The sequence below is a fragment of the Nuphar pumila genome, chromosome 11, assembly GCF_984573655.1.
Source record: "Nuphar pumila chromosome 11, dmNupPumi1.hap1.1, whole genome shotgun sequence".
Classification (NCBI taxonomy): domain Eukaryota; kingdom Viridiplantae; phylum Streptophyta; class Magnoliopsida; order Nymphaeales; family Nymphaeaceae; genus Nuphar; species Nuphar pumila.
Genome location: NC_143259.1, coordinates 36,698,001 through 36,722,324, shown reverse-complemented (window position 1 = coordinate 36,722,324; position 24,324 = coordinate 36,698,001). Strand labels below are relative to the sequence as shown.

The window sequence follows — 24,324 nt, the reverse complement described above, 5'->3', positions numbered from 1 at the left end:
GGGTAAAAACTCTGAATCAGGCTCCACAATAGTCAATGTGCAGGTCAGTCGGTGCTTGATGGAGCAATGTAGGATCTTCTGCTGGATGTGCACAGAAGCAGAAAGAGGAGAGAGAGAGTGAGAGGGTTGATGTTCATGGCCTCCTCCAGGAGAGATTTCTTTCTCGGATAATCCTGCAGTGCAGAGACTGGGTCTTAAATAATCATCTTCGGAGCACTTAAGTCTTTACAACCACTCCTTTTCTAGAATCGTCATTTTTTTTGGCACCAACGGAGGAGAGGGTACTTAAGTCTTTGCAATCGCATCAAACTCCAATGTTAATTAATGCTGACAAAAATGGGGATACGAGACACACATGCTTAAATACGTGGTGCTCATTGGGACCCCCCGAACACAAGATGTAGCTAACTGCCCAGGGGGAGAACATATAACCTGTTTCGCTCGTTCGGACCCCGAACACCTATCACCCATTGTAGCAAACATTGCATCTTGGAGAACACACAAACACCCTCCCCTTCAGCGGCGTAATGGTAAACTTTCAAGACAATAAAAGTTCTCTCTCTCTCTCTTTTGCTGCGACAGAACTCCGAAGGACGGTAGGAAGTTTCGATTCGCATTCGGGCCACGAAGGAGGATCTTGACCCTCTCTCTCTCTCTCTCTCTCTCTCTCTCAGGCGAGAAGCATTATTCTCCTGAAGCAGAGCAAGAGTAGAGCAAGAGCAGATCTTCAGAAGACACTTCCCTTGGATTTCGGAAGACAAACACTGCCCTTCTCTCACTATAAATCTAGGAAACCTGATTCGAAAGCTCATGAGAGAACTTCTCTGACTGCCGCTCTTCTACCCCTCTCTCTGGTTTGTAGGAAGAGAAATGAATACTCTGTAAATCAAGGAGAAGCCTTTGTGGGAAGTGTTTTTTTGGCCTTCTGCAGTGCTTTCTGAGGGTCGTGCAATCCTCCTTCGTGTCTAATCGGTATTGCATGTGAATGAGTGGAATCTTGAGGTTCTGTGGTGGAACAGAAGCGACGCCGAGCTCTCTTTGGTAGTGAAGCTGCTGAGATAAAATCTTTGGTGAAAGTTTTGATGTGAAGAAGAAGGAGAGGAAATAATGGATGGGAAAAGCTCAATGGAAGCGAGATCGTTGGCGTTGACGCCATCGTGGTCTGTTGCAACCGTTCTGACGGCCTTCGTCGTTGTTTCTCTGCTGGTCGAGCGCTTGATTTATTGTCTCAGTGCTGTAGGCATCTCTCTCTCTCTCATGCTTTTGTGTTATTGCTTAAATCGGTTATTTTCTCTTTTTTGTTGGACTCTAAAACTTTGATTTAGACACATTTGGGTTGTGATCAACTTTTTTGCTCGAGGAAGAGGGTTCTGCATATCTACTGCTTTGATGATTTGTCTTCGTTCCTGAAACCCAGAATCTCCTGTTCTCTAGACAAGTCAGAGCGTCCTGTTGATGGGTTTTCATGAATCTGATTGCAGATTCTGATACCTTGTTGGTTCGTTATAGTTTTTTGGTGAAACAGTTTTCGATTGTGGACCTGAAAAATGAAATTATTTGAGTTTTAGATGGCTCTAATTCTTACCGATGGGAGCTCACGAATGCTTTTTGCCTTTTGCTTTTAGTGGTTGCAAAGAACTAAGCAGAATCCGTTGTTCGAAGCATTGGAGAAAATGAAAGAAGGTACGCCACATTAAAATGGATAGAAGTCTTCTCCTGTTGTGAATAGGATCAACTAGACAACGAGAATGGCCGCTGGCTCTTGAATATGTTGCTTTTTCAGAAGGGTTTCTTTTTTATTTTCTTAAGAAGAGATTCTTGAATGAGTTTCCCGGATTCTTCTTTATGGAATACTTGTGGTTCACGCAACTGCTATATGTTTAAGCTTGTCGCTTGGCTCTTCTTGCAGAACTTATGCTCCTCGGCTTTATATCACTGCTTTTGGCAGCTACTTCAAGCTCAATTGCTAGTATCTGCATAAAATCAAAATATTATAGTAGTAAATTCTCTCCATGTACCAGATCTGAGGCAGAAGATACTGCATTATTAGGGACTGAAGACAGCAGTCTGCAAGGTTGGAACTTGATGTCTGCTTTTATTCTCCCCCCGTTTAGGAGGAAACTGAGCGGTCTGAATCGCAACACTTGCACAGAGGCAAGTGGTCCTTCTCCATTTCATGTTGATGTTCAAACTTATATGTTTCTGGATATTTTCATAGGCATCCACATATATTTCTGCTTTTTCCATCCTTAAACGTCATCTACAAGCAGAAACAATTTAGTTCAGTAAGACTTTTTTTTGCCGTTGATTTTATGTGTTTAGTTACTCTCTTTTTTGTTTTCATGAAAATCAGAACTTATGTATATATACTATGTGCAGGGTCGCGAGCCTTTTGTTTCATTTGAAGGGTTGGAGCAGCTTCATCGTTTCATCTTTGTCATGGCAATAACTCATGTCTTTTATAGCTGCTTGACAATGCTACTGGCAATTGTGAAGGTTGTAAAAGTTGATATGCTGGTTCATTCTGTTTAAATCCTTTATTATTCATGTGCATGTGAAAAACATGCATACAAGGCATGTGATTGTCTCTTTCCCTCTGTGTGCATGCACGTGTGTTTCTGCACGCGTGCATGTAGTGTTCATACATGCATGTTTGTCTGAGTATTTGTCTATTGTGTGAGTGAGAAAATCAAGCAAATTGCAAATAGAAGGGTGGACATGATATCCTTCTATGAAATATGCAAAACTTGAAGCCTATCAACAACAACAACAACAACAACTACAACTACAACTACGCCTTCATCCCAAAACAATTGGGGTCGGCAATATGAACCAAAAAAGAAAATCATTCTGGGTCTTCCACATGAATCCTTCTCCTCCAATCATTTCTATCCAATGCCATGTCCTCGGTGAGGTTCAAAGCATTCATATCCTTTCCTATCATCTCCATCCATGTCTTCCTAGGCCTACCCCAACTTCTTTTAACTAATATATTTTTCCATTTCTCCATCCTTCTAACTGGAGCATCATTAGGCCTTCGCCGAATATGTCCAAACCACCGTAAACGATTCTCTCTCATCTTATTTTCAATGAGTGCAATGCCTACCTTCTTACGTATCTCCTTGTTTCGAATCTTATCTTTTATTGTATTTCCACACATCCATCTAAGCATACACATCTCAGCTACACTCATTTTTTGAATATGATGTCTCTTGGAAACCTAACATTCCGTACCATATAGTAAAGCAGGCCTAATAGTCGTCCTATAAAACTTTTCCTTCAACCGAAATGACATTCTACCATCGCACAACACTCCAATTGCACTTTTTCATTTCATCCACCCAACATTTATCCTATGATTTACATCTCCATCAATTTCTTCATACTTTTGAATGATAGATCCCAAATATTTGAAACAATCATCCACCGGTATTTCTTGCTCACCAAGCTTCACTACACTCCCATCACTACTTCGTTGCTTACTAAACCGACATTCCATATATTCTGTCTTACTCTTACTCAACTTAAAACCTCTTGCTTCCAATGTCTGTCTCCATAATTCTAACTTAGCATTAACCCCAACTCTAGACTCATCAATCAAAACAATATCATCAGCAAACAACATACACCATGACACATTTTCTTAAATTGATCTCGTAAGCTCATCCATCACTATAGCAAATAGGAAAGGGCTTAAAGCAGATCCTTGATGTAACCCAACCGTTATAGGAAAATTGGTTGTCACCCCTCCACAAGTGCGGACATTGGTTACTACTCCTTCATACATATCTTTAATTATACTAATGTACTTGAGAGAAACAGCTTTCTTCATCATTGTCTACCAGAGAACGTCCCTAAGTACTCTATCGTATGCCTTCTCCAAATCAATAAAATCCATATGCAAATCTTTGTTCCTCTCTCTATTTCTCTCAATAAGTTGTCTAAGAAGATGTATAGCTTCCATAGTTGATCTTCTAGGCATAAAACCAAATTGATTCTCCGATATCATGACGACCTTCCTCAACCTAGACTCAATCACCCTCTCCCAAAGTTTCATAGTATGACTCATGAGTTCTATACCACGATAGTTTGTGCAATCTTGTATATCACCCTTATTCTTATATAGAGGCACCAAAGTACTCTTCCTCCACTCATTAAACATCTTATTTGTCCGCCAAATCTTGTTAAAAAGATTTTTCAACCATTCTAAACCTTTCTCTCCCAAGCATTTCCAAGCCTCGATAGGTATACTATCTGGGCCAACTGCCCTTCTTGATTTCATTTTCTTCAAAGCCTCTGCAATTTCTTTCTTTTGAATCTTGCGCATGAAGTCACGATTCATCTCATGAAAAGGAATGGAGAAGTCTCCAAGATCCTGAGCATGACTTCCATTAAATAGCTTATCAAAATAATATTTCCATCTCTCCTTAATCTCCTCATCTTTGACTAAAACCCTTTGCGTTTCATCTTTGATACATCTAACCATACCCAGATCCCTTGATTTCCTATCTCTCATCTTTGCAAGCCTATAAATATCCTTTTCGCCCTCTTTGGTATCTAACTTGTCATAAACCTCCTTATATACCTTATCCCTCGTGTTTTGAACTACTTTTTAAGCTTCCTTCTTTGCTATCGTATACTTCTCTAAATTCTCATTATCACGACTCTTATTTAGATTTCTATAACACTCTCTTTCAACCTTAATAGCTAATTTGACATCCTCGTTCCACCATGATGTATCCTTACTTAGCGGTGCACCGCCTTTAGACTCACTCAATACCTCCTTAGCCACCTTTTTCATGCCACCCACTATCTTATTCTACATTGATTCTGAATCCTCCTCGAGACACCAATCAACTTCCTTAACTACCTGCTCTACAAACATTCCTTGTTTAGCTCCTTTAAGTGCCCACCACTTAATTCTAGGATCTATCCTATGTCTATCCCTTTTGCGACATTGTCTAATTCTAAGATCTAAAATTAAGACTCTATGTTGTGTAGCTACACTTTCTCCCGGTATAACCTTACAATCGATGCAACAACCCTTATTTCTCTTTCAAAGTAGAAAAAAATCTATCTGACTTGTATTAACCCCACTTTTAAATGTTACTAGGTGAGACTCCCGCTTCCTAAACCAAGTGTCTGTTAAAATGTATCTCTCTTTATATAAATATTTACATATATATATAAAGAAAGATACATATACATATATACATCACGTATATATGTATATGTATCTATCTATATATATATGTAAATATATATGTTTTCTTTTTCTGTAAAACCCGAAAGGGTATTTTAGTCATTTCTCTCCAATTTGCGCATATTCATAATTATGAATATGCTGTAATTCTTTTTCCTTTTTTCCTTTTCTTCTTTTCTTTTTTCTTTTCCTTTTTTTTTGTCTTTTTCTTCTTTATTTCTTTGTTGACTCAAAGTCAACCTTGGAGGGCTCAACACTAGCTGTTGAGCCTCTCCAACGGTTAGAATTCTAACCGTTGGAGGGGCTCGTGGAGCCCCTCCAAGGCTCCTTTTCCCTCTTATAAATAGGGGAGTTCCCCCTTTGTAAACTTCACTTCTTGGAGCTTTTGTTCTCCAATGCTCTAAATAAAATTCTTTATATTTTGTATGCCTTTGTGCATTTGAGTTTCTTTATTGTACCTTTGTGTATATTTGTTCTAAGTGTTCTTGTGCTTTTGTGCACATTGGTGGTATTGTGCTCATCGCACACTTTATCTCATTTTTGAGATATTTTCACATGGTATCAGAGCTAGGCTTAAAGGAAAAGAAGATCGTGCTCTTATTTCTCTTCGTTGGAATATCTCGTAAAGCATGCCATTGAGTTGTGGTGGTGGAAGTGAAGACTCGGCTCTTCATTCTATATTTTGCAAGCTTCCTACATCAAGAAGGGACTCACTTCGCATTGTGGTACGCATTTATTCCTCTTTGTATCCTCTCTAATGGGCGAAAAGGATTCACACTTCTCTCTTGGCTTCAAATTGAATGGAACGAATTATCATGTATGGGCCGGGAATATGGAGGCCCATATAAAAGGAAAGGGACTTTGGGGATATGTTCAAGGAACTATTCCCGAACCCGTACCAAAAATTACTACCCTTGACAAAGGGGAGATCAAGGTTCTTGAGGGTGAAGAAAGAGAAAAGGCTTTTGAAGATTACAATAAGAAGCATGAAGAATGGGAAATGAAAAACTAGAAAATCCTCTCATGGTTCTTCTCTTCGGTTGAGACCAAAATTAATGCCAATATTCTAAAGTTCAAAAAGGCATGTCAAGTATGGGAATATCTTGAAAGAATGTATACTTCAAGAGATTTGTCCCATAAGTACTATCTCCAAAAGAAGGCCTTAACCCTTCAACAAGGAGAAATGTCCGTTAGAGAGTATTTCGCCGAGTTATCCACTATTTGGGATGAGCTTGCCCTCCAAGAACCTAAATGGAGCGGTGAGGCTATTGAATTGAGGGCCAAACAACTAGAAGAGGATCATTTCTTTAACTTTTTAAATGGGCTTAGACCCGAGTTTGAACAAACTAGATCCTCTCTCTTGTCTTCTTTCTCTTCCCCTCCTTTGGAAGATGTGCTTACCAAATTAAGTGGAGAAGAAACTAGATTGGGAATGAATAAAACCAATCTAAGTGTGTTGGCTGTTCCCTCTAAAAATGAGGATGAGGGTGCTTATGCCGTCTCAAGATCGGGGAATAATGTTAAAACCTATAAACCCCCTCATTTTAACAAAAATCAAGGAGGAAGAGAAAATGGTGGGCATTATGGAAGGAGAGATTATAGTAAGATCATATGCCATTTTTGCAAAGAACCGGGTCACATTAAACCGGTATGCCCTAAGTGGAAAAAGATGGTGGCTATGTCTACTACTTTCCAATCAACCAAGGAGGAAGGTCCTTCTACTTCCAATCATGCTACTTTGGCTCTCAATCAAATCATGGAAGCTCTTCAACCACTCCTCAAGGGATCCGTTTCCAAAGCCGCCATGACCACCTTCTCTCCTCCCAGTAAGACTCTTTGGCTCTTAGACTCAGGTGCATCCTTTCATATGACTCCAAATGTTTTGTCACTTTCTAAATACTCAAAAAATTTGTCACCCTCTTTTGTGTCCACCGCGGATGGGGCTTCTCTTGAAATAAAAGGAATTGGTGATTTTGAAAGACAAGGTTTTTTTATTCCAAAAGTTAGATTTATACCAAAACTAAATTTAAATTTGCTTTCCGTCTCTCAACTATCGGATCATGGGTGTGATATCAAATTCTCATCAAATAAATGTTGGATACAGGATCGCCGGTCCGGGAAGTTGATTGGGGAAGGCTCTAGGAAAGGAGATCTTTATCTCATGGAATTTCTTCAAATTCCAAAAACCTCTTTTTGTAATGTTGCCCAACATAAGGATATAAATGTTTGGCATAAACGCCTTGGGCATCCAAATATTGTCAAGCTTTCATATTTACATTTTGCTAAAAACTTATGTAAAGACAATTTCAATTGTAATGATTGCATTCTTGGTAAAATGAGAAGCTTACCTTTTGGACAAAGAACTATGTTTTCAACCAAACCTTTCGAAATTGTGCACTCGGATGTATGGGGACCGGCACCAGTTGTGTCTAAGTGAGGTTTTTCATATTATGTTATTTATGTGGATGATTTTTCAAGGTATAGTTGGATATACTTCCTCAAACATAAACATGAGGTTTTCTCTACTTTCAAGATCTTTCACATGTTAATACAAAATCAATTCAATAGTAAATTACAAATTTTTAGAACCGACTCCGGGGGAGAATATCTCTCAAATGATTTCAAAAGTTATATTGAAAATAATGGGATTGTTCATCAAAGGTCTTGTCCCAAAACTCCCCAACAAAATGGGTTGGCCGAACGAAAACATAGACACATAATTGAAACTACAAGAACTTTGTTAATTTCTCAAAAAATTCCAAAAAGATTTTGGGCCGAAGCGGCTCTTGCATCGGTTTATCTCATCAACCGACTTTCATCCAAAAACTTGAACCAAATATCTCCATATGAAATCTTGTATAAAAAAGAACCCGACTACAATAGGTTACGAATTTTTGGTTGTAAATGTTTTGTTCTCACCGATAAGAATGATAAATTATCTCCCAAAGCTATTCCTTGTGCTTTTTTAGGATATTCGGAAACCCAAAAAGGTTTTAGGTGTTATGATATTAAAAATGATAAACTATATGTTTCAAGAAATGTAATCTTTTTAGAAAACATAAGTGGTTTTGAAGAACACAAAACTCATGAAGATAATGCCGATTATTCCTTTTTGTTTGAACTATTATCTAGAAATGAAGATTTTAGCGATGATGAATTAAAAGAGAATGAGGATATAAGTGAATGTATTCCTCAAACCATTCATGATGAAGAAGAAATGATAAATGAACCAATTACCTATACTCATAGAGATAAAAGCACTTTTAGAAGTGCAATAGAGAAATATAGTGATCTTAGTGAATCTTCCAACAACTCTCGAAGAACTGAAAGATCTAGGAAAAATCCTTCTAGATTTATATCCTATGAGTCTTTTTCTCCAAAACATAGGGCATGTCTTAGTGCCATTCACTCATACCAAGAACCTAGAAATTTTAAAGAAGCTACGGAAATGATTGAATGGAGGGATGCCATGGACAACGAACTTAGAGCCCTCAACAAAGCCAAAACGTGGGTTTTTCAATGTCTTCCAGAAGGAAAGAAAACAATAGGATGTAGATGGGTTTTTAAAGTCAAAACCAAGAGTGATGGCACTCTTGAAAGATATAAAGCCCGTCTTGTCGCAAAAGGATATAGTCAAGAATACGGCATCGATTACGAAGAAACTTTTGCTCCTGTTGCCCGAATGGTTACTGTAAGATGTTTGATCACCATTGCATCTATTAAAAATGAAATATTTACCAAATGGATGTTAAAAATGCATTTTTAAATGGGGACCTTAATGAAGAAGTCTACATGGATGCTCCTCCTGGTATGAACATACCAAAGGGGAAAGTCCTTCGTTTGCAAAAAGCGCTTTATGGTTTAAAACAAGCCCCTAAGGCTTGGTATGATCGATTTAATGATGTAATGGTTCAAAATGGTTTTTCCTCATGCTACACTGACACTGCTCTATTTGTCAAAAAGTCTGATGCAGGAATTGTGATTTTACTGTTATATGTTGATGATATGTTGATAACAGGTAGTGACATAAAAGGCATCAGAAACATTAAAACCACTTTAAAAGAAAGGTTTGAAATGTCAGACCTGGGGTATCTGACTTACTTTCTTGGTATTGAGGTAGCCTACTCTCATAGAGGCTATTTTTTGTCTCAAACTAAACTTGCCTGTGAGATTCTTGACAGATCAGGTATTACTGATGATAAAATCTGTGAGACCCCTGAAATTGTGGGATCAAAAATGAAGATCGATGATGGGAAACCTTTGGAGGATCCTACCCCCTACCGGCAACTTGTGGGATCTCTAATGTATCTTAGCATCACAAGGCCGGACATCTCTCATGCCGTGCATACTGCAAGTCAATTTCAGCATGCTCCTACATCCGTTCATATGAGTGCCGTTCTCCGAGTTGTCAGATACTTAAAGGGAACTTTAAACAAGGGAGTTTTTCTTTCCTCTTCTTCTGAGTTGAATTTAATTGCATATACTGACTCTGATTGGGGAGGTGACCCAAATAACCGTCACTCTACTACAGGTTTTTGCATTTTTTTAGGTGAGTCCCTGATCTCATGGAGATGTAAGAAGCAACAGAAGGTGTCTCTATCATCCACCGAAGCAGAATATCGAGCCATGACATCTACAACTATGGAGATTGTCTGGATTCATCAGTTGCTGCAAGACATGGGGATTCCAATTCAAGAACCCACAAAGTTATGTTGTGATAATAAGAGTGCAATCTATATTGCCAAGAACCACACGTTTCATGAGCGGACAAAGCATATTGAGATGGACTGTCATTATGTCCGTGAGGCATATCTACAAAAAGTCATCGATCTTCCTTATGTGACGTCAGAATATCAGTTGGCAGATTTCTTCACCAAGGCGCTTTGCTCCCCAAGATTCAACTTTCTCCTTAGCAAACTTTCGGTCATTGTGCCCTAAGTTTGAGGGAGGGTGTTAAAATGTATCTCTCTTTATATAAATATTTACATATATATATAAAGAGAGATACATATACATATATACATCACGTATATATGTATATGTATCTATCTATATATATATATGTAAATATATATGTTTTCTTTTTCTGTAAAACCTGAAAGGGTATTTTAGTCATTTCTCTCCATTTTGCGCATACTCATAATTATGAATATGCTGTAATTCTTTTTCCTTTTTTACTTTTCTTCTTTTCTTTTCCTTTTCTTTTGTCTTTTTCTTCTTTATTTCTTTGTTGACTCAAAGTCAACCTTGGAGGGCTCAACACTAGCTGTTGAGCCTCTCCAACGGTTAGAATTCTAACCGTTGGAGGGGCTCGTGGAGCCCCTCCAAGGCTCTTTTTCCCTCTTATAAATAGGGGAGTTCCCCCTTTGTAAACTTCACTTCTTGGAGCTTTTGTTCTCCAATGCTCTCAATAAAATTCTTTATATTTTGTATGCCTTTGTGCATTTGAGTTTCTTTATTGTACCTTTGTGTATATTTGTTCTAAGTGTTCTTGTGCTTTTGTGCACATTGGTGGTATTGTGCTCATCGCACACTTTATCTCATTTTTGAGATATTTTCACAGTGTCTGCTAAGATCATATCATAGGACAAACCAAAATCTGAAATCCTTTCTCCACTTTCGTTTCTTTCTCCTATACCATAGTCTCCATGGATACTCTCAAATCCATCCCTACTAATGCTTACGTGTCCATTAAGGTCACCGCCGATGAAAAGCTTTTCTCCATAAGATATCCCTTGTACTACTCCATCTAAATCTTCCCAAAATTAACGCTTAATGAAATCATCTAAACCTACTTGAGGTGCATAAACACTAATAATATTAATAATATCCATACCTAATACTAATTTAATAAGTAAAATCCTATCACCCTTCCTACGGACCTCAACTACATTATCTATAAACTCACGACTTATAACAATCCATACTCCATTCCTATTCCTATTTATTCCTGTATACCAAATCTTATATCCCCAAGGTTTTATCACTTTTGCTTTCTCACCTACCCATTTGGTCTCTTGTAGACATAAAATATCAATCTTTCTCCTACACATAACATCTACTAACTCTACCAACTTACCAGTTAAAGACCCTATGTTCCAAGTGGCTAACCTAATTTTATGGTCTTGGACTAACTTCTTTACCCCCACCCGTCCAACAAAGTGAGGGAACCCTTACCTATTTGACACCACACCCGGGCGTCGGTGTGACGTGTCGCTTCTGGGCGATGACCTAACAATCCTTGCCCATTTATCATTGCCTCCGAGCCTATAGAGTATAGCGCGTCACTTAGTAGGGAACGCCCCAACGAAATTCTCATATTGATTCATATTCATAGGGTATGACTAAGTTTTTATGCTGGCTGTCACTGGCCTGCCGCAACACTCCTCCTTTATTCGGGCTTGGGACCGTCAGTGTATAACTAAACAGTTATACACAGGCAGAGTAAGCCTATCAAAAAAACGGAAAAAAAGTAAGCAACTTGAAATCAAGTTATATATATTATTCTTGTTCAAATGCTATTAGCTGTCTGTCTGCCTCCCTAGGCACTCCATGTCTTATCTCCCAACCAGATAAATGCACCTAAGGATGCATTTGCTTGTCTGGAAGAAGGCCTTGCTATGTTTTGCAGAATCAAAGATGGAGACCACCCTACTAGGGATGGAAATGAGATGAGCTGCTCATCACTCAACTTGTGTTTGGAACGTAAAGCTCAAGTTCGAACTTGTAAAATAAGCTCGGACACTGAACATGGAGAATGGGTGTTCGGTTTGGCCATCTTGTATTGGCTTACTGATAAGTAATAAATATATTTTACATATATTTTATATCATAGTGTGTAGTGTAATGAAATGGTTGAAGTGTTTGGCTTACAAGCAACAAGTTTAGAGTTCAAATCATATTGCTTACAGCTTACTTTGAACATAGTTCAGTAGGTTTAAAGTCCAAATCCTATTATTTCAGCTTTGAGAAATGTAATTTTTTGCTTTTCTAAGTGAGCTAGCTCAAGCTCAGATGGTTTAGCTTGGGCTCCTCATAAGCTGGAGCTTGTCTCAGCTCGTCACAAGAATGAGCTGAGCTTGAACGTCTGAAGCTGCACTCTTTTACCAGCTCTGAACCTCGCAAACCACCTCTTCTCCACCCTACCTACCCTGCTAACAGGAAACAATACCATGGAAAGGGGGGTTACTATTGAAAATGGGAGTCATTTTCTGTTGGGAAAATGATCCCTGCATTTGGGTTGCTGCAATAGGGCTGTTGGAAGACACTTTTTCTGTGCAGTTCTGTGGCTTGCAAACACACCCTACAGTTCATCTTGCTGTGTTCTTGGCAAAACCATGTCTGATTGTTATGGTTTTTCATTCTGTTTATTTCTTTCAAGCTATTACTTTTCTGTTGCATTCATGTATTTAAATAATGTTTGTGAACTTCATGCGATCTTGCATCTTTCTTTTAGAAGTTTTGCACAGAAAGTTACCATGTAAGGATAATGAAATATGAATTTTACATCTAAATGTGAGGTGTAAGTTTTCATGGTTTAGCTTCTTATTTACTGTGTGTTACATGGACACTTCTTAACATGGGTATCCCTTGTCAACATGACACAACACTACACTTGGACACTTCATGAACACAGTCAACATTGTGTCATTAACTGTCTATTTCCTTTTATGATCTTATTTACTTTTCAGTATTCACCTAGAGTTCTTTTTCTTTTAAAATTTGTCATCAATTACATCACATTCCAGTTTCGACTTAGTTTCATTGTTCAATGTTCCTAGCTATAGTGATTTAAGATTGTTTTTTATACACATACATATATCTATGTGAGTTTACAGCCATGTCCCCTTATCCTAATTTTTAAAAATTATCGCATCGTACAAAGCAATTCTGCATTGTGTCCCGTTGTCGCATCCGTTTCCATGTGACAGTATTTATTAGTTAATATCTTGATATTCTTTCTGAAAAGAAAACATTTTCTTTTTTATTTCTATTCTTGTTCATCTAAATTATTGCTAGTCATATACCTAATCTGCACATGAATTTCATTGTTTAACAGATTCACACATGGAGACGGTGGGAGGATGAGGCCCATATGGATAACCATGATTCATTAAGTGGTAGGTTTACTAGTGATGTGATAACCTGAGGGAGCTTTGTGCAAATTTTTCTCTCTGCAGTTGATGGAAAATAACATTTAAGCTGTCACATAGATACAACTTGAGGATATGGGGATGCAGCCATTTTTATGAAGTTTTCCAATATGACTAGTGTAGAAATGGATATAGTATGAAAGTAAAAGCAGAGTAACTCTGTGACAGCATTTATGTGTTGCATAAGATGGAATATGAACTATGTCACATAGGTGTGGGTGCGATATGTCGATTCAAAAAACTTGGATGCGGGGTTGCGGATATATATATATATATATATATATATATATATATATATATATATATATATATTACAAAATTCACCGATATTTTGAAAATCACATGAAAAAAACACAATAGTACTGAAACAAAAAAATAAATGTTTAAAATGCAATATTCTGAAAAAATCATTATATTTTAATTTCTTGCGATATTATCTCGACTTTTTGATAAATACGCAATAAAATACATGCTAATAGTGACAGCATGAAGGACATTTTTGTCAGTAAACAAAATGCCCGTTAAATTTTTATGGTTCTCAATAAAGAGAGAACCTTTAAAAGGAGAGAGCTTTTGAATTAAGCAACTCATAAGTACTTTCCTTTTTTTTCTTTCACAGATCCCAGTAAAGGGATCCATGTTGTGCTTTGTGGAGAAAGGAGGGGCAGGGAGTCCTTTTTTATAGACCATTATGAAGGTGCTCTCCCTTCTCTCATCGATATTGGACTAAAAATTGTCCCAATACATAACCATCACATGTTAATAAAGCAAATAGCCTTAGTTACTGTTAGATTATAATAAAACAGGACACCTTATATTTGTTACGAAATGAGCAATTAGATCATAATTTTAATGAATTTACAAGCAACTATTTTTTGTAAATTTCAATATATTTAATAAGTTTCTCAATATGCTTTCATATTTTTTAAATCATGAATGTGTCGAGATTTTTCCAATATTTTTTTGAGAAAAACATAAAATTTGAATTTCCCCCAAGATTTTCACTTGCCAAGAAAAACCCGAGACCGGAACAATACCCAACCTTGAATATCTCATTCAAGTATTTTCTTTGATCCAACCCATAGGAGTCCATAGAAAAGGCAAATCCCTTATGATACCCCAGATCAGGCTTGGTTATTGCTAGATCTGCCATTTCTTTATATATTCACTAGAATATGAGAACTACCTTGTGAACTGGGCATTTCCAATGTCTTTTTTGCAAATCCAACCATGTAGATGTGTACAACATACATTTTATAGGAATCGACTGATGAATCATGTATTTTCGATGAAAAACACGATTTTTGGATGCTTGAATATTTATGAAGATTATGAGCCATAGATTTTAAATCCTTAAAAAATCTTGTTTATCATAATTGAATGATTCAAGAGCTGGTCCTTATAAACCAAGCATGTAGATCACATCCCTACGGTTAGATTTAAGAGAAAAGAACAAAAAATCTAATATAATCATGATTCACATGGTAGTTCTCATATTCATGTGACTATATATAGTCACTAGAATATGTTTACGGGAGTATGAACTGAGATCTTCATGAGTTTTTTTCCTTAAATCTCACTGTACATATGCAATCTACATGCTCAGTTTTATGGGAACCGGCTCTCAGTACGACCGATTATGATGCATAATTAGGAACTTTTAAGGATTGAAAATCGATGGCTTAGAATTCTCTATTCGGGCATCCAAAAATCATATTTTTTTCATTGAAAATGTTGGAGTGTGGAGCCTAATATAAATCCCTAATTTTGAGTAGTAGTTATGTAATTTTAACCTATACTCGTTATATTCCACAACCTAGTAGACTCCTTATAAAACTCGTAGATTCCTATTTAAAGGAGGCAATCCGGCTCTTGTATTGTATCTTGTGCAGTCGTGGATGTAAGCAATTCTTGCTGAACCACATAAAATCTTTGTTCTTTGTGTGTGGTTATTTTTTCCTTTTGCTTTTTTCCATGTTTGTTTCTTCGATCCATCGATAGTTCGAAGCGTCGTTCCCCAACAAAAAATACATGATCCGAGAGTTGATTCCTAGCAAAGGGTCCGTGCCAAATGCATCTGCAGGGTCTGATTTGCGAAAAATGCATTGGAAATACCTAGTTTACACTCCGACACTCCGATAAACATATTTCCATTAAACATTTTCTAGTGACCATCTCTCTCTCTCTCTATCTATATATATAATGTAACTACTATTGTGCATACAATCTAGTTGAAAAATCATAGTTGCAAGTTATATCCACTCGACCTGACCTCATAGATGTGTTTATCATGGTTTGTTTGCTAGGCGTTGTACTATGGATCATTTTTATATGTAAAAATAAGATTTTATGAGTTATGAAATTTTGGTACATGGTGGGCCATTGATTGTTAAAGCCCTTGGAAAACCAACTTAGGTTTTGCAAAAGAAATGATTTAAGACCTATTTTTTTACTAAAAAAACTATATAGATCACATTTGTAAGTTTAAATTTATAAAAAAAGGAAAAATTATGAAAAAAATAGTATTTTCTATTAGATTGCATGTACAAACGACTAGCAAATTTATATTCTATATACACACAACTATGAGTTTCTTTTGGTTTTAAAGTTTGTTTTTCAAATTTGGATAATTTTAGATTTGGTCAAAGTTGACCAAGTCAAAAATTGGATGAAAATGGTCAGGTGCAAGGTTGACCGCATCTGACACTTGTTGACCTGCACCCAGCCATGTTAGGTGCCACAATGGCACCCAGCTGTGTCAACGCGAGTGCTTCAGGAGCTCAGAAGCACCCATGTTACATAAAATATGAATGCCTTAAATTAGAAGGATCAGATATTTAGAATATATGTAGGACAGTAAAACAGGTCTAACTGATTTCAATCTGAGGTACAATGTCCAATCGGAATAAAATCTTGCCAGATAATGATTTGAATTCGGATCAGGTTAGAGCTTTTATACATTTGAAGCAAAATCTGGTTGAAACATTTCTTTTAGGGTAAATTCCATTTAGGAGCCAAGCTTTTGGCCCTAATTCCAAAAATGGGCCTTACTTTTCTGAAATTCCTGAAATTGGCCACAGGTTTCTGGGAACTGTCAAATAAGGACCTCAGGTCAACATCCATCATCTCGAAGAATGTGATTCTTTTGGTTTCCTGTATTTCCTTTTGAAATTGAAAAATATTCATTCATCCTCATAAAAAAGAAAAGGGTAAATATTTTAAACATTTGATTATGAAGGATATTGTAGTAATATTGACTTATGATTTAACCTGAGTTAGTACATAATGCCCCTGTTTGTCAGTTTCCAGGAAAACAAACCATGCCAGGAAATTCAGAAACCTGAGGCCTATTTTTGGAAATAGGGGTAAAACATTGGACCATAAATGAATTTTTCTCCTTCTTTGTATGATAGTTCATGCACACATACTATGCATGGTTTACCATATCTTGGTGGTAGTAAGTCTTTTATTTCTCTCATTGCAGAATATGGAGCTCCAATTGCTGCTGTCTGTGTGTTGTGTGCACACAAGAGCATGTGTTTGTATGTAAACTTGGTTTATGACCCAAGTTGGTGAGATTCAAATATGTTTTGTCAATAGCGTAAGGCCTGCTCCAATGTGTTTCTCTTCTTTGCTTTTATTGCAAGTAAATGTACATTAATGGCATATTCTTGTTTGATAAATAGTAGTCATGATATCATAAGTTCTTGTAAGTTAAAATAATAATCTTGAGCTTATCTATTGTGGTTCATGATGGTCTTTTTCCTGCTGGCCACTGTGTTGCGTTCTTGCGGGGATGTTTGTTTTTCATCTATGAGTTGATGTTTGTCTTTCATCTATGTTGTTTCTAGGACTTCTTTTAACATTAACTTCGTTGCAGAAATCACTAAGCAGATGACCATGAGAAGGCAATCAACATTTGTTAAATTTCACACTTCAAAGTCATGGAGCAAAAACAGATTTGTTGTTTGGATGGTATGTGGAATATGCAAATTTGGACATGATTGTGATAACTATTTTCTTTATTGCTGCTATTGTTAAAATGTAAACTGTAATATATATATATATATATATATATATATATATATATATATATTATTTAATATTATTATATTTTCTTTTATTATTTTCTTTTTCTATTTTTCTTTATTTTCTTTTTTAGCATCTAGTTCAATAGAAACTAGATATTTGATAACTTGACTATGCAAATAGCTGTTGGACACAGCTATAATAAATGTTGTTGGACTGTAGTCCAACAGCTATATTAAGAGACGTTGGAATCTGTGAACACCCCAAATTTTTCAAAAATTTGCAAAATGACCCTTTTTGCCTCTGACTCCATCTTCTGAGAAAATCAAAGCGATTTCAAAGCTAAATTTCAGTCATTCTTCAGATTTTCGGAATGAGTTCCATATTGATATACTCAAAATTCAATTCCTAATCTGAACCCAGTGTTTTAAATTCAAATCTGGGCCTCGTTGTCCGATTTTCAAATTAAAATTACAAAAATACCAAAAATGGGTTTGAATGACTCGGGTAGTTCATCTGACGCTCTGTTGGATCCTCGGCCCTATATTTCTCAGTTCGAGGTTGTAAACCTCGAATATGTCTCAAAAATTCGGACATAAACCCATTTTTTGAAGAAATTTTCTCAAAATAGCTCAGAAAAATTCCCTTTTATAAATATTCTACAAAAACACAAAAAAATAGTTTTAAATCTTTGATTTCTCGTAAAGCTCTAGGATTTTATTCTAAAAATACAAAAAAATAGAAAAATAACATAAAAACCAAAAAAAAAAATTGAGAAAAAACTACAAGAAAAACGAAGGATTTCCAAGCTTCTTGAAGCCCTTTTGCCAAAAACCTCATTTCTTAACCATTTTTCAAAAAAATCCTAAAAAGGGGTCCTCTTTCTGGAAAACTTAAAAATATGTAACGACCCCTCTCCCGTGCTTCTTGTCTCCTCTTTCCACCCTCCATCTGCAAACCGCATGCTCTCTTCTCCACCATCGATCCTTAACGGATTTCTTCTTCTCGAATTCTCCATTCCCCCTTTAAGTAGAGGCGAGCCTCTGTCTTGAGGGGGCATGATTTTTCCTAGAGATCGATCCTTACTTCAAGTATCCATTACAATCCCCCGATTTCCTTACAATCCCTCATCTACTCTCCTGCTCCCCTCTTCCGGAATCCCTGCAAATCAAGTAGAAGCCACCAGACTTCTCTCGGTTCCCCCCCCCTTGAAGGAGAATCAACTTCCTCTTCCCTCTGATTGCGCGAAGAAAACTCCGGCCTCACCCCACCAGAAGCAGGCCCACTGAAGAACGAAAGGGGAAGCATCCTTCTCTCCCTCCTTCAAAATCCCCTGCAAAAAGCAAGTAAGCTTCCCCCCTTCCTTTTGATTTTCTCTAAAAATTTCTCTGGTTGTTTACTTTTTCTTTCTTTATTATCTCTTCAACTCCCATTGACGCACTTCTGGTGGTATTGGTTTGCTTATGCAACACCAACCAACCCTTGTGCAAAATAAATGGAACAATAGTTCCAACATTTTCTTATTTTCCCTTATTTTTTTTTCTCCATCCCATTCATGCGGTGATATTGGGCTCAGGCTGTCGGGTTCAGTAGTCCGACAGGGTTCATCTGAACCTCAACCCAACTTTACCGCTAAAACCCATCTTCATTTTTGGTTTGTTTCAGATTTCCTGTACTGTATCTCCTTTTGACGTCTGACTTCCCACTCCTGTTGATTATGATATGTCAATTTTCGTTAATGTTACTACTGCTGGGTAATTGCTTAGCTCCGACATTCATTTCGATTCATTTAAGCATTTGGTGTTGCACTCTGTGTGTGATGATGCACGGTCATCTACCAATCTGGGTTTCCATTTTTTTTTATACCTTTGAAATGGCTCCTGAAATAACATCTACGATCCATGAGGGTCATTTGTTCGGGCACCACCATGAAATTTCCTTTCGCAACAAACTTGTTTGGGAAGTCGGTTTTATCCTAAGTTTGTTAAGATGTCTTTGGTCACTGTAAAACTCTTATTCACTGTGAAAATCTCGCATCTGAGCATTTGATAGCATCACTGATCTGTTTCTAAAAGAATTTACAGGAAGACTTTCTTGTGTTGTGAGTTAAAGTATTGATTATGATTAGAATAATATCTATTTGTTCTATGTTATTGTTTCTATTTTGATTACGGTACCTCTGATTACTTCATTCCATTTAGAATCTCTTAATGTAGTTGATGCTTCTTGATTACCTCATTTTTTTTTCTTTCACCATGGCTAACCTCTGTATATAACTGTTCGATTTAGTCTTTTCCATATAATGCTTCTTATTACATCATCATTTGAGGAAAATATTGAGTCTAATGGATTCTCAAATGATACCAAGTCCAGTGCAATAATAAAGCCTCTACTTAGTCAATAAGCCATCATTCTTGGATTGCCTGTTAATAATGCAATTATCTGATTTTCAAGTGGTCAGTAAAGCCCTAAATTCTGAGTTGATTGTCTGAATGAACCTCGTTGCATTCATGAAAGTTTAGGCGATTCCTCCCCATATCGGAGACTCTCATTGTGACGTGAATGAGGACTTCTGCTGGAGTACTGTTAACAGATTCGTATATTATTTTGTTGATAAGCATTATCATTTTTATATATATATTTTTTTTGTTATGCCCTGCTTGCAAAACAGAGTGACAGGCTCAAAAGGAGTTTCCCATAAGGAAAAATACTATCATGAATCTAATCAAGCTTCGGAGATTATTGAATCAATTAAGCAAGCTGTGAACACTTTTTGATCTAATGTTTATGTTCTTAGAAGGAGTACTTTTTTTTCAGTTTGTGTGTGACACTCCTATTCCTTCCAGCTTTGGGGTTTTATAGGTATAGGAATCCTGCTAAACGTTCATTTCTTATTTTCAGCCATGATTGGCAAATTTTCTGTAACTTATGTGATTGTCTGCTGTCATTTTTGGGATATTGTCATCGCCATAAAAAAAAAAGGAGGGAGGAGTTACATCTCAGGATTTGAAAGTGCTGACATACAGAAAGCAATTTAAAACTATACAATACCGTCAAATCTAGATATGTTTTCCTTTGGTCGAATGACAAGTCATGCCCAACTCCCGCCCAAGATCAATGCTGGGCGATGTTGGAGCTTCCATGGAAAATTTTGGTGGCCCTTTCGGAAGTTAAAGAATAGACATCCTTCTTTTGTAAATGGGTATTTGCAGTCAGATCCGTGGTCATGACTTTTGGTCAGAGGCGATACAGCACCATCAGGTTACTTGAGAGACTAAAAGGCTGTCAAGGATTTCCTGTCACTACACTTACAGTAGTATCCCTACAACCTTTGTATGTATATCATTTTTTTTTTTGGTCATTATAACATTGTCCTTGTAGTAATGCTCTGTACAAAATCTTGGAGTTCATAGTTCAGTGCTGACACATATATATGGAATTACGCCATGCTGCAGTCAAATCAATCTAATCCATATTGAGATCTAGGATCTCAATGACGGTTGAGTCTGATATCCGCGTTTTAGGGCAATTCTTTGTGAAGCATACGAGAGATATAAAACCCTAGGAAATACTCTGCTCATTCCTTGTCACTGGCTCTCCAGAAAATAATCCAGCTGTAATGTCATAAACCTAGCAGGAAAAGGGCCTTGTTTGCTAGAGCTTAGTAAAGGAAGGATTAGACATGACCTCTACCATACAGTGTACCCCTGTCAATAAGTTTCCCAGCAGAAACCCACTGCCTCCATAAGATTTTCATTTCATCGGTGTCTGGTGTTTGATCTAAATCCATGTGCTTCATATTTCTTTGATTTTATACATGCTTTGACAATATATAATATGATAGCTTCTCTCTCATGCATTTTTTTTTTATAACATTAGTCATCATATTTTAGCACTTCGTTGAAATTCTCCTGTAAATATTTTAATTTACTTTTTTCATATCTTTTCACAGCCTCTGTTTATATGTATTTTTTTTTTTAACTGTATTTCAGAGCATTCCTCGATAAACCCATCAGGTGACGACTGTTGATCAGTTCACCCATTGATCAATAGCATTGATTTGCATTGTGGTCCTGACTTTTCATCTTGTGACTTAGGCATTGAATTAAGAGATGCCCATCCAATAAATTTCTTGAACTGTAATTGGCATCAGCGTTAAACTCCAGCTGGAAAGTCATAATTGGTAGTTTTGCACCAATCAAGATTCCTTTGGAAATGACTAAACATAACCGGCTATCCAAAGCTGGCCTGTTAGCATAAATCATGGCTTGATCTGTTATCTTGAAGCTGACCGATTATGTGGAGAAGGCCATTGACAAAATCCACTCCCCTGTAAATACACCTCTTTCATCTATTATTCATGCAGCATATTAGCACCAGCCACCTACACTTGGGGTTCAACCTTTTCCATAACACCAAAACCTCCATAGGCCATAGACAGTGTTGACAGTGATTTTTCACTCATGGTGGTGACAGTCACTGCCATGGCCCCTCCTCTCTTTACCTTTGTGTTTTGAGCAGTCTGTTGTATAAATCTACAACAGAAAGTGTCCATCACATCTGTCCACCACAGCACTTACCTTGCTGCCATTGTTTGGCAGAAAATCTGTCATCAGCACCATCTTGTCCACAGCCACCTTATGGCTATCTACCATACCATTACCCAAATTAGGTGATCCTGCTGCAAACAACATTGTAGCAGTACCCAAAACCTGTTGCAGCCTCAGCAATATCACTTCCCCCACACCTTGGCACATCTCTCCTTTAAATATACCCCCATATGTATATATATGTATATATGCCTATACATAGACATATACATTTACGTGAATATACCTATGCATGTATGTATGTATGTATATAGATATCTTTTCCATCATCATACATATCTCTTCACTACTCGATTTCCATATGGCATATGTGATCTTTCTTCTATTTTCATTACTAACCCAGTTGTTTTGCAGGAAACATGTAAAAGATATCATTATTTGGGGTTGTATATTTGATTTTATCCATTGTAATAGTTAGGTTGGAATAAGAATTTACATTTCTTGCTTTAGGTAGAATGAATGAGCATTATAGAATACCATGAATGGTTTATTCCATGCATTTTTCCTTTATTTCTTAAAATCCCCACAATGGTGAAACACGAATGGCACGTGCACCATTTCGTAAGAGGTAAGTTAATTCTAAGTTGACGATTTACATCAACGGCCATAGTCGGGGTGTGAACAAAACTTAGAATTCTTATTTTTTTTCGAAATAACATTGGATCCACACTGGATCCACTTTCAAAATCCATCATATTTTCTCAAAATATTTTTTTTTCTTTTATCAGAATTTAACTTGGGATTAACTCAAAATATATACCAATGGCCATAGTCAGGGTATATTGAGGGTTAATTTCATTTTAAATTCTATAAAAGCACCAAAAGGGTATTTTATCCTTCACTTGAATTTAGATATGACTATTATATAATACATTCAAATGACCATAGTCAGGAATGTATTATATCATTAGTCTTATTTAAATTCACTTGAAGAATGAGATATGATTTTCAAATTCCAATTTCAAACTTATTCAAATTCAATCATCATATAGGGTAGAATTGCATCATATTTTTCAAAATTCTTTCAAAAAACCCGAGTGATTTCGGATATCTTTTCTATTTTCCAAATCTATCTTAATTTCAAAGTCCAAATTGACTTTGAAATTTCAAAATCATTTCATATTCAAAATTCCAAACTCAATTCAAAACTCAACTTCAAAGTTCAAATTTAACTTTGAAATTTCTAAATTCATCTTCTGATTCTAAATCCAGTTTTTCTTCAAAGTTTTAAATCAAAGTTGAGATTGACTTTGAAATCTCAAAAACCAAAACCTTCTCAAGTCCAAATCTGGATCTTCAAAACCCAGATCATCTTTAAAAGTCCTATTTTGGACTTCTAAAAACCCAAATCCAAAATCAAATCTTAGTCTCAACTTGGATTCAGATTTCCAAGTATAGGACCCCATTCCACTTTGGATCTCCAATCACAGATCCAAATTCCATTTAGGATTCAAATCCTTATTCTACTCTGGATCTCCCATCACAGATCCAAATTCCATTTAGGGTCCAAATCCTTATTTCACTTTGGATCTCCAATCACAGATCCAAATTTCATTTAGGATCCAGATCCTCATTCTACCATTGGATCTCAGGTTCAGATCCCAATTCCAACTCTTAGGGTCCAGAACCCAACTCTACTTTGGACTCAGATTCAGATCCAAATTCCAACTCTTAGGGTCCAGAATCCAACTCTACTTTGGATCTCAGACTTCATATCCAAATCCATTTTAGGGTCCAAAATTCCAATTCCACTCTAGATCTCGAATTACAGATCCAAACTCCCTTTAGGATCTAGAACCCAATGCTACTTTGGATCTTAGACTTCTGATCCGAAATCCATTTCTTAGGATTCAGAATCCCATTCTATTTCGGATCTCAGATTTCAGATCCGGACACCATCTTAGATTCTAAATCTTGGATCCAATCCCAATTCCATCTCAGATCTCAAAATTCCAAAAAAAATCAATTCCACTTTCATTTTCAGATTTCAGATCCGACTCCTATTCTCGAGGTTCTAAAATCCAGAATTCAATCTCCAACTCTATTTAGAATCCAGAATTTTTATTTAAATCCCATCTTGAATTCCAACTTTCAAATCACTTTTATTCTTCCCACATTTCATTTTTGACTTCAAATTTCAAAGATAGAATTCAATTCCATTCCAAAAACTTAAGTCCAAATTTCTAAATCCATTTATGACTTTAAAATTTCCTTTCTTCTCTTTTCCTCTCAATTTCAAGATCATTTTTCCAAATCCAGACTCATATTCCAAAGCTCTTGAATATTCTAAAACTTAGAACTTTAATCTTAAGTTCTAAGTTAGAAATCA

The 24,324-nt window shown here is 36.6% G+C and overlaps 1 protein-coding gene across 1 annotated transcript in view; it reads left to right on the top strand.

Moving 5' to 3' along the window:
- Positions 1–1,107: 1,107 nt before the first annotated feature.
- The window catches only part of LOC149822265 (MLO-like protein 11), a 74,457-nt gene continuing 51,240 nt past the window's right edge, over positions 1,108–24,324 (top strand). The window contains exons 1-6 of the mRNA XM_089980676.1: positions 1,108–1,236; positions 1,626–1,683; positions 1,910–2,154; positions 2,380–2,496; positions 13,263–13,323; positions 17,237–17,331. Of these exons, the coding sequence (XP_089836802.1) occupies positions 1,108–1,236; positions 1,626–1,683; positions 1,910–2,154; positions 2,380–2,496; positions 13,263–13,323; positions 17,237–17,331 (705 nt within the window). The remainder of the gene's footprint in view (positions 1,237–1,625; positions 1,684–1,909; positions 2,155–2,379; positions 2,497–13,262; positions 13,324–17,236; positions 17,332–24,324) is intronic.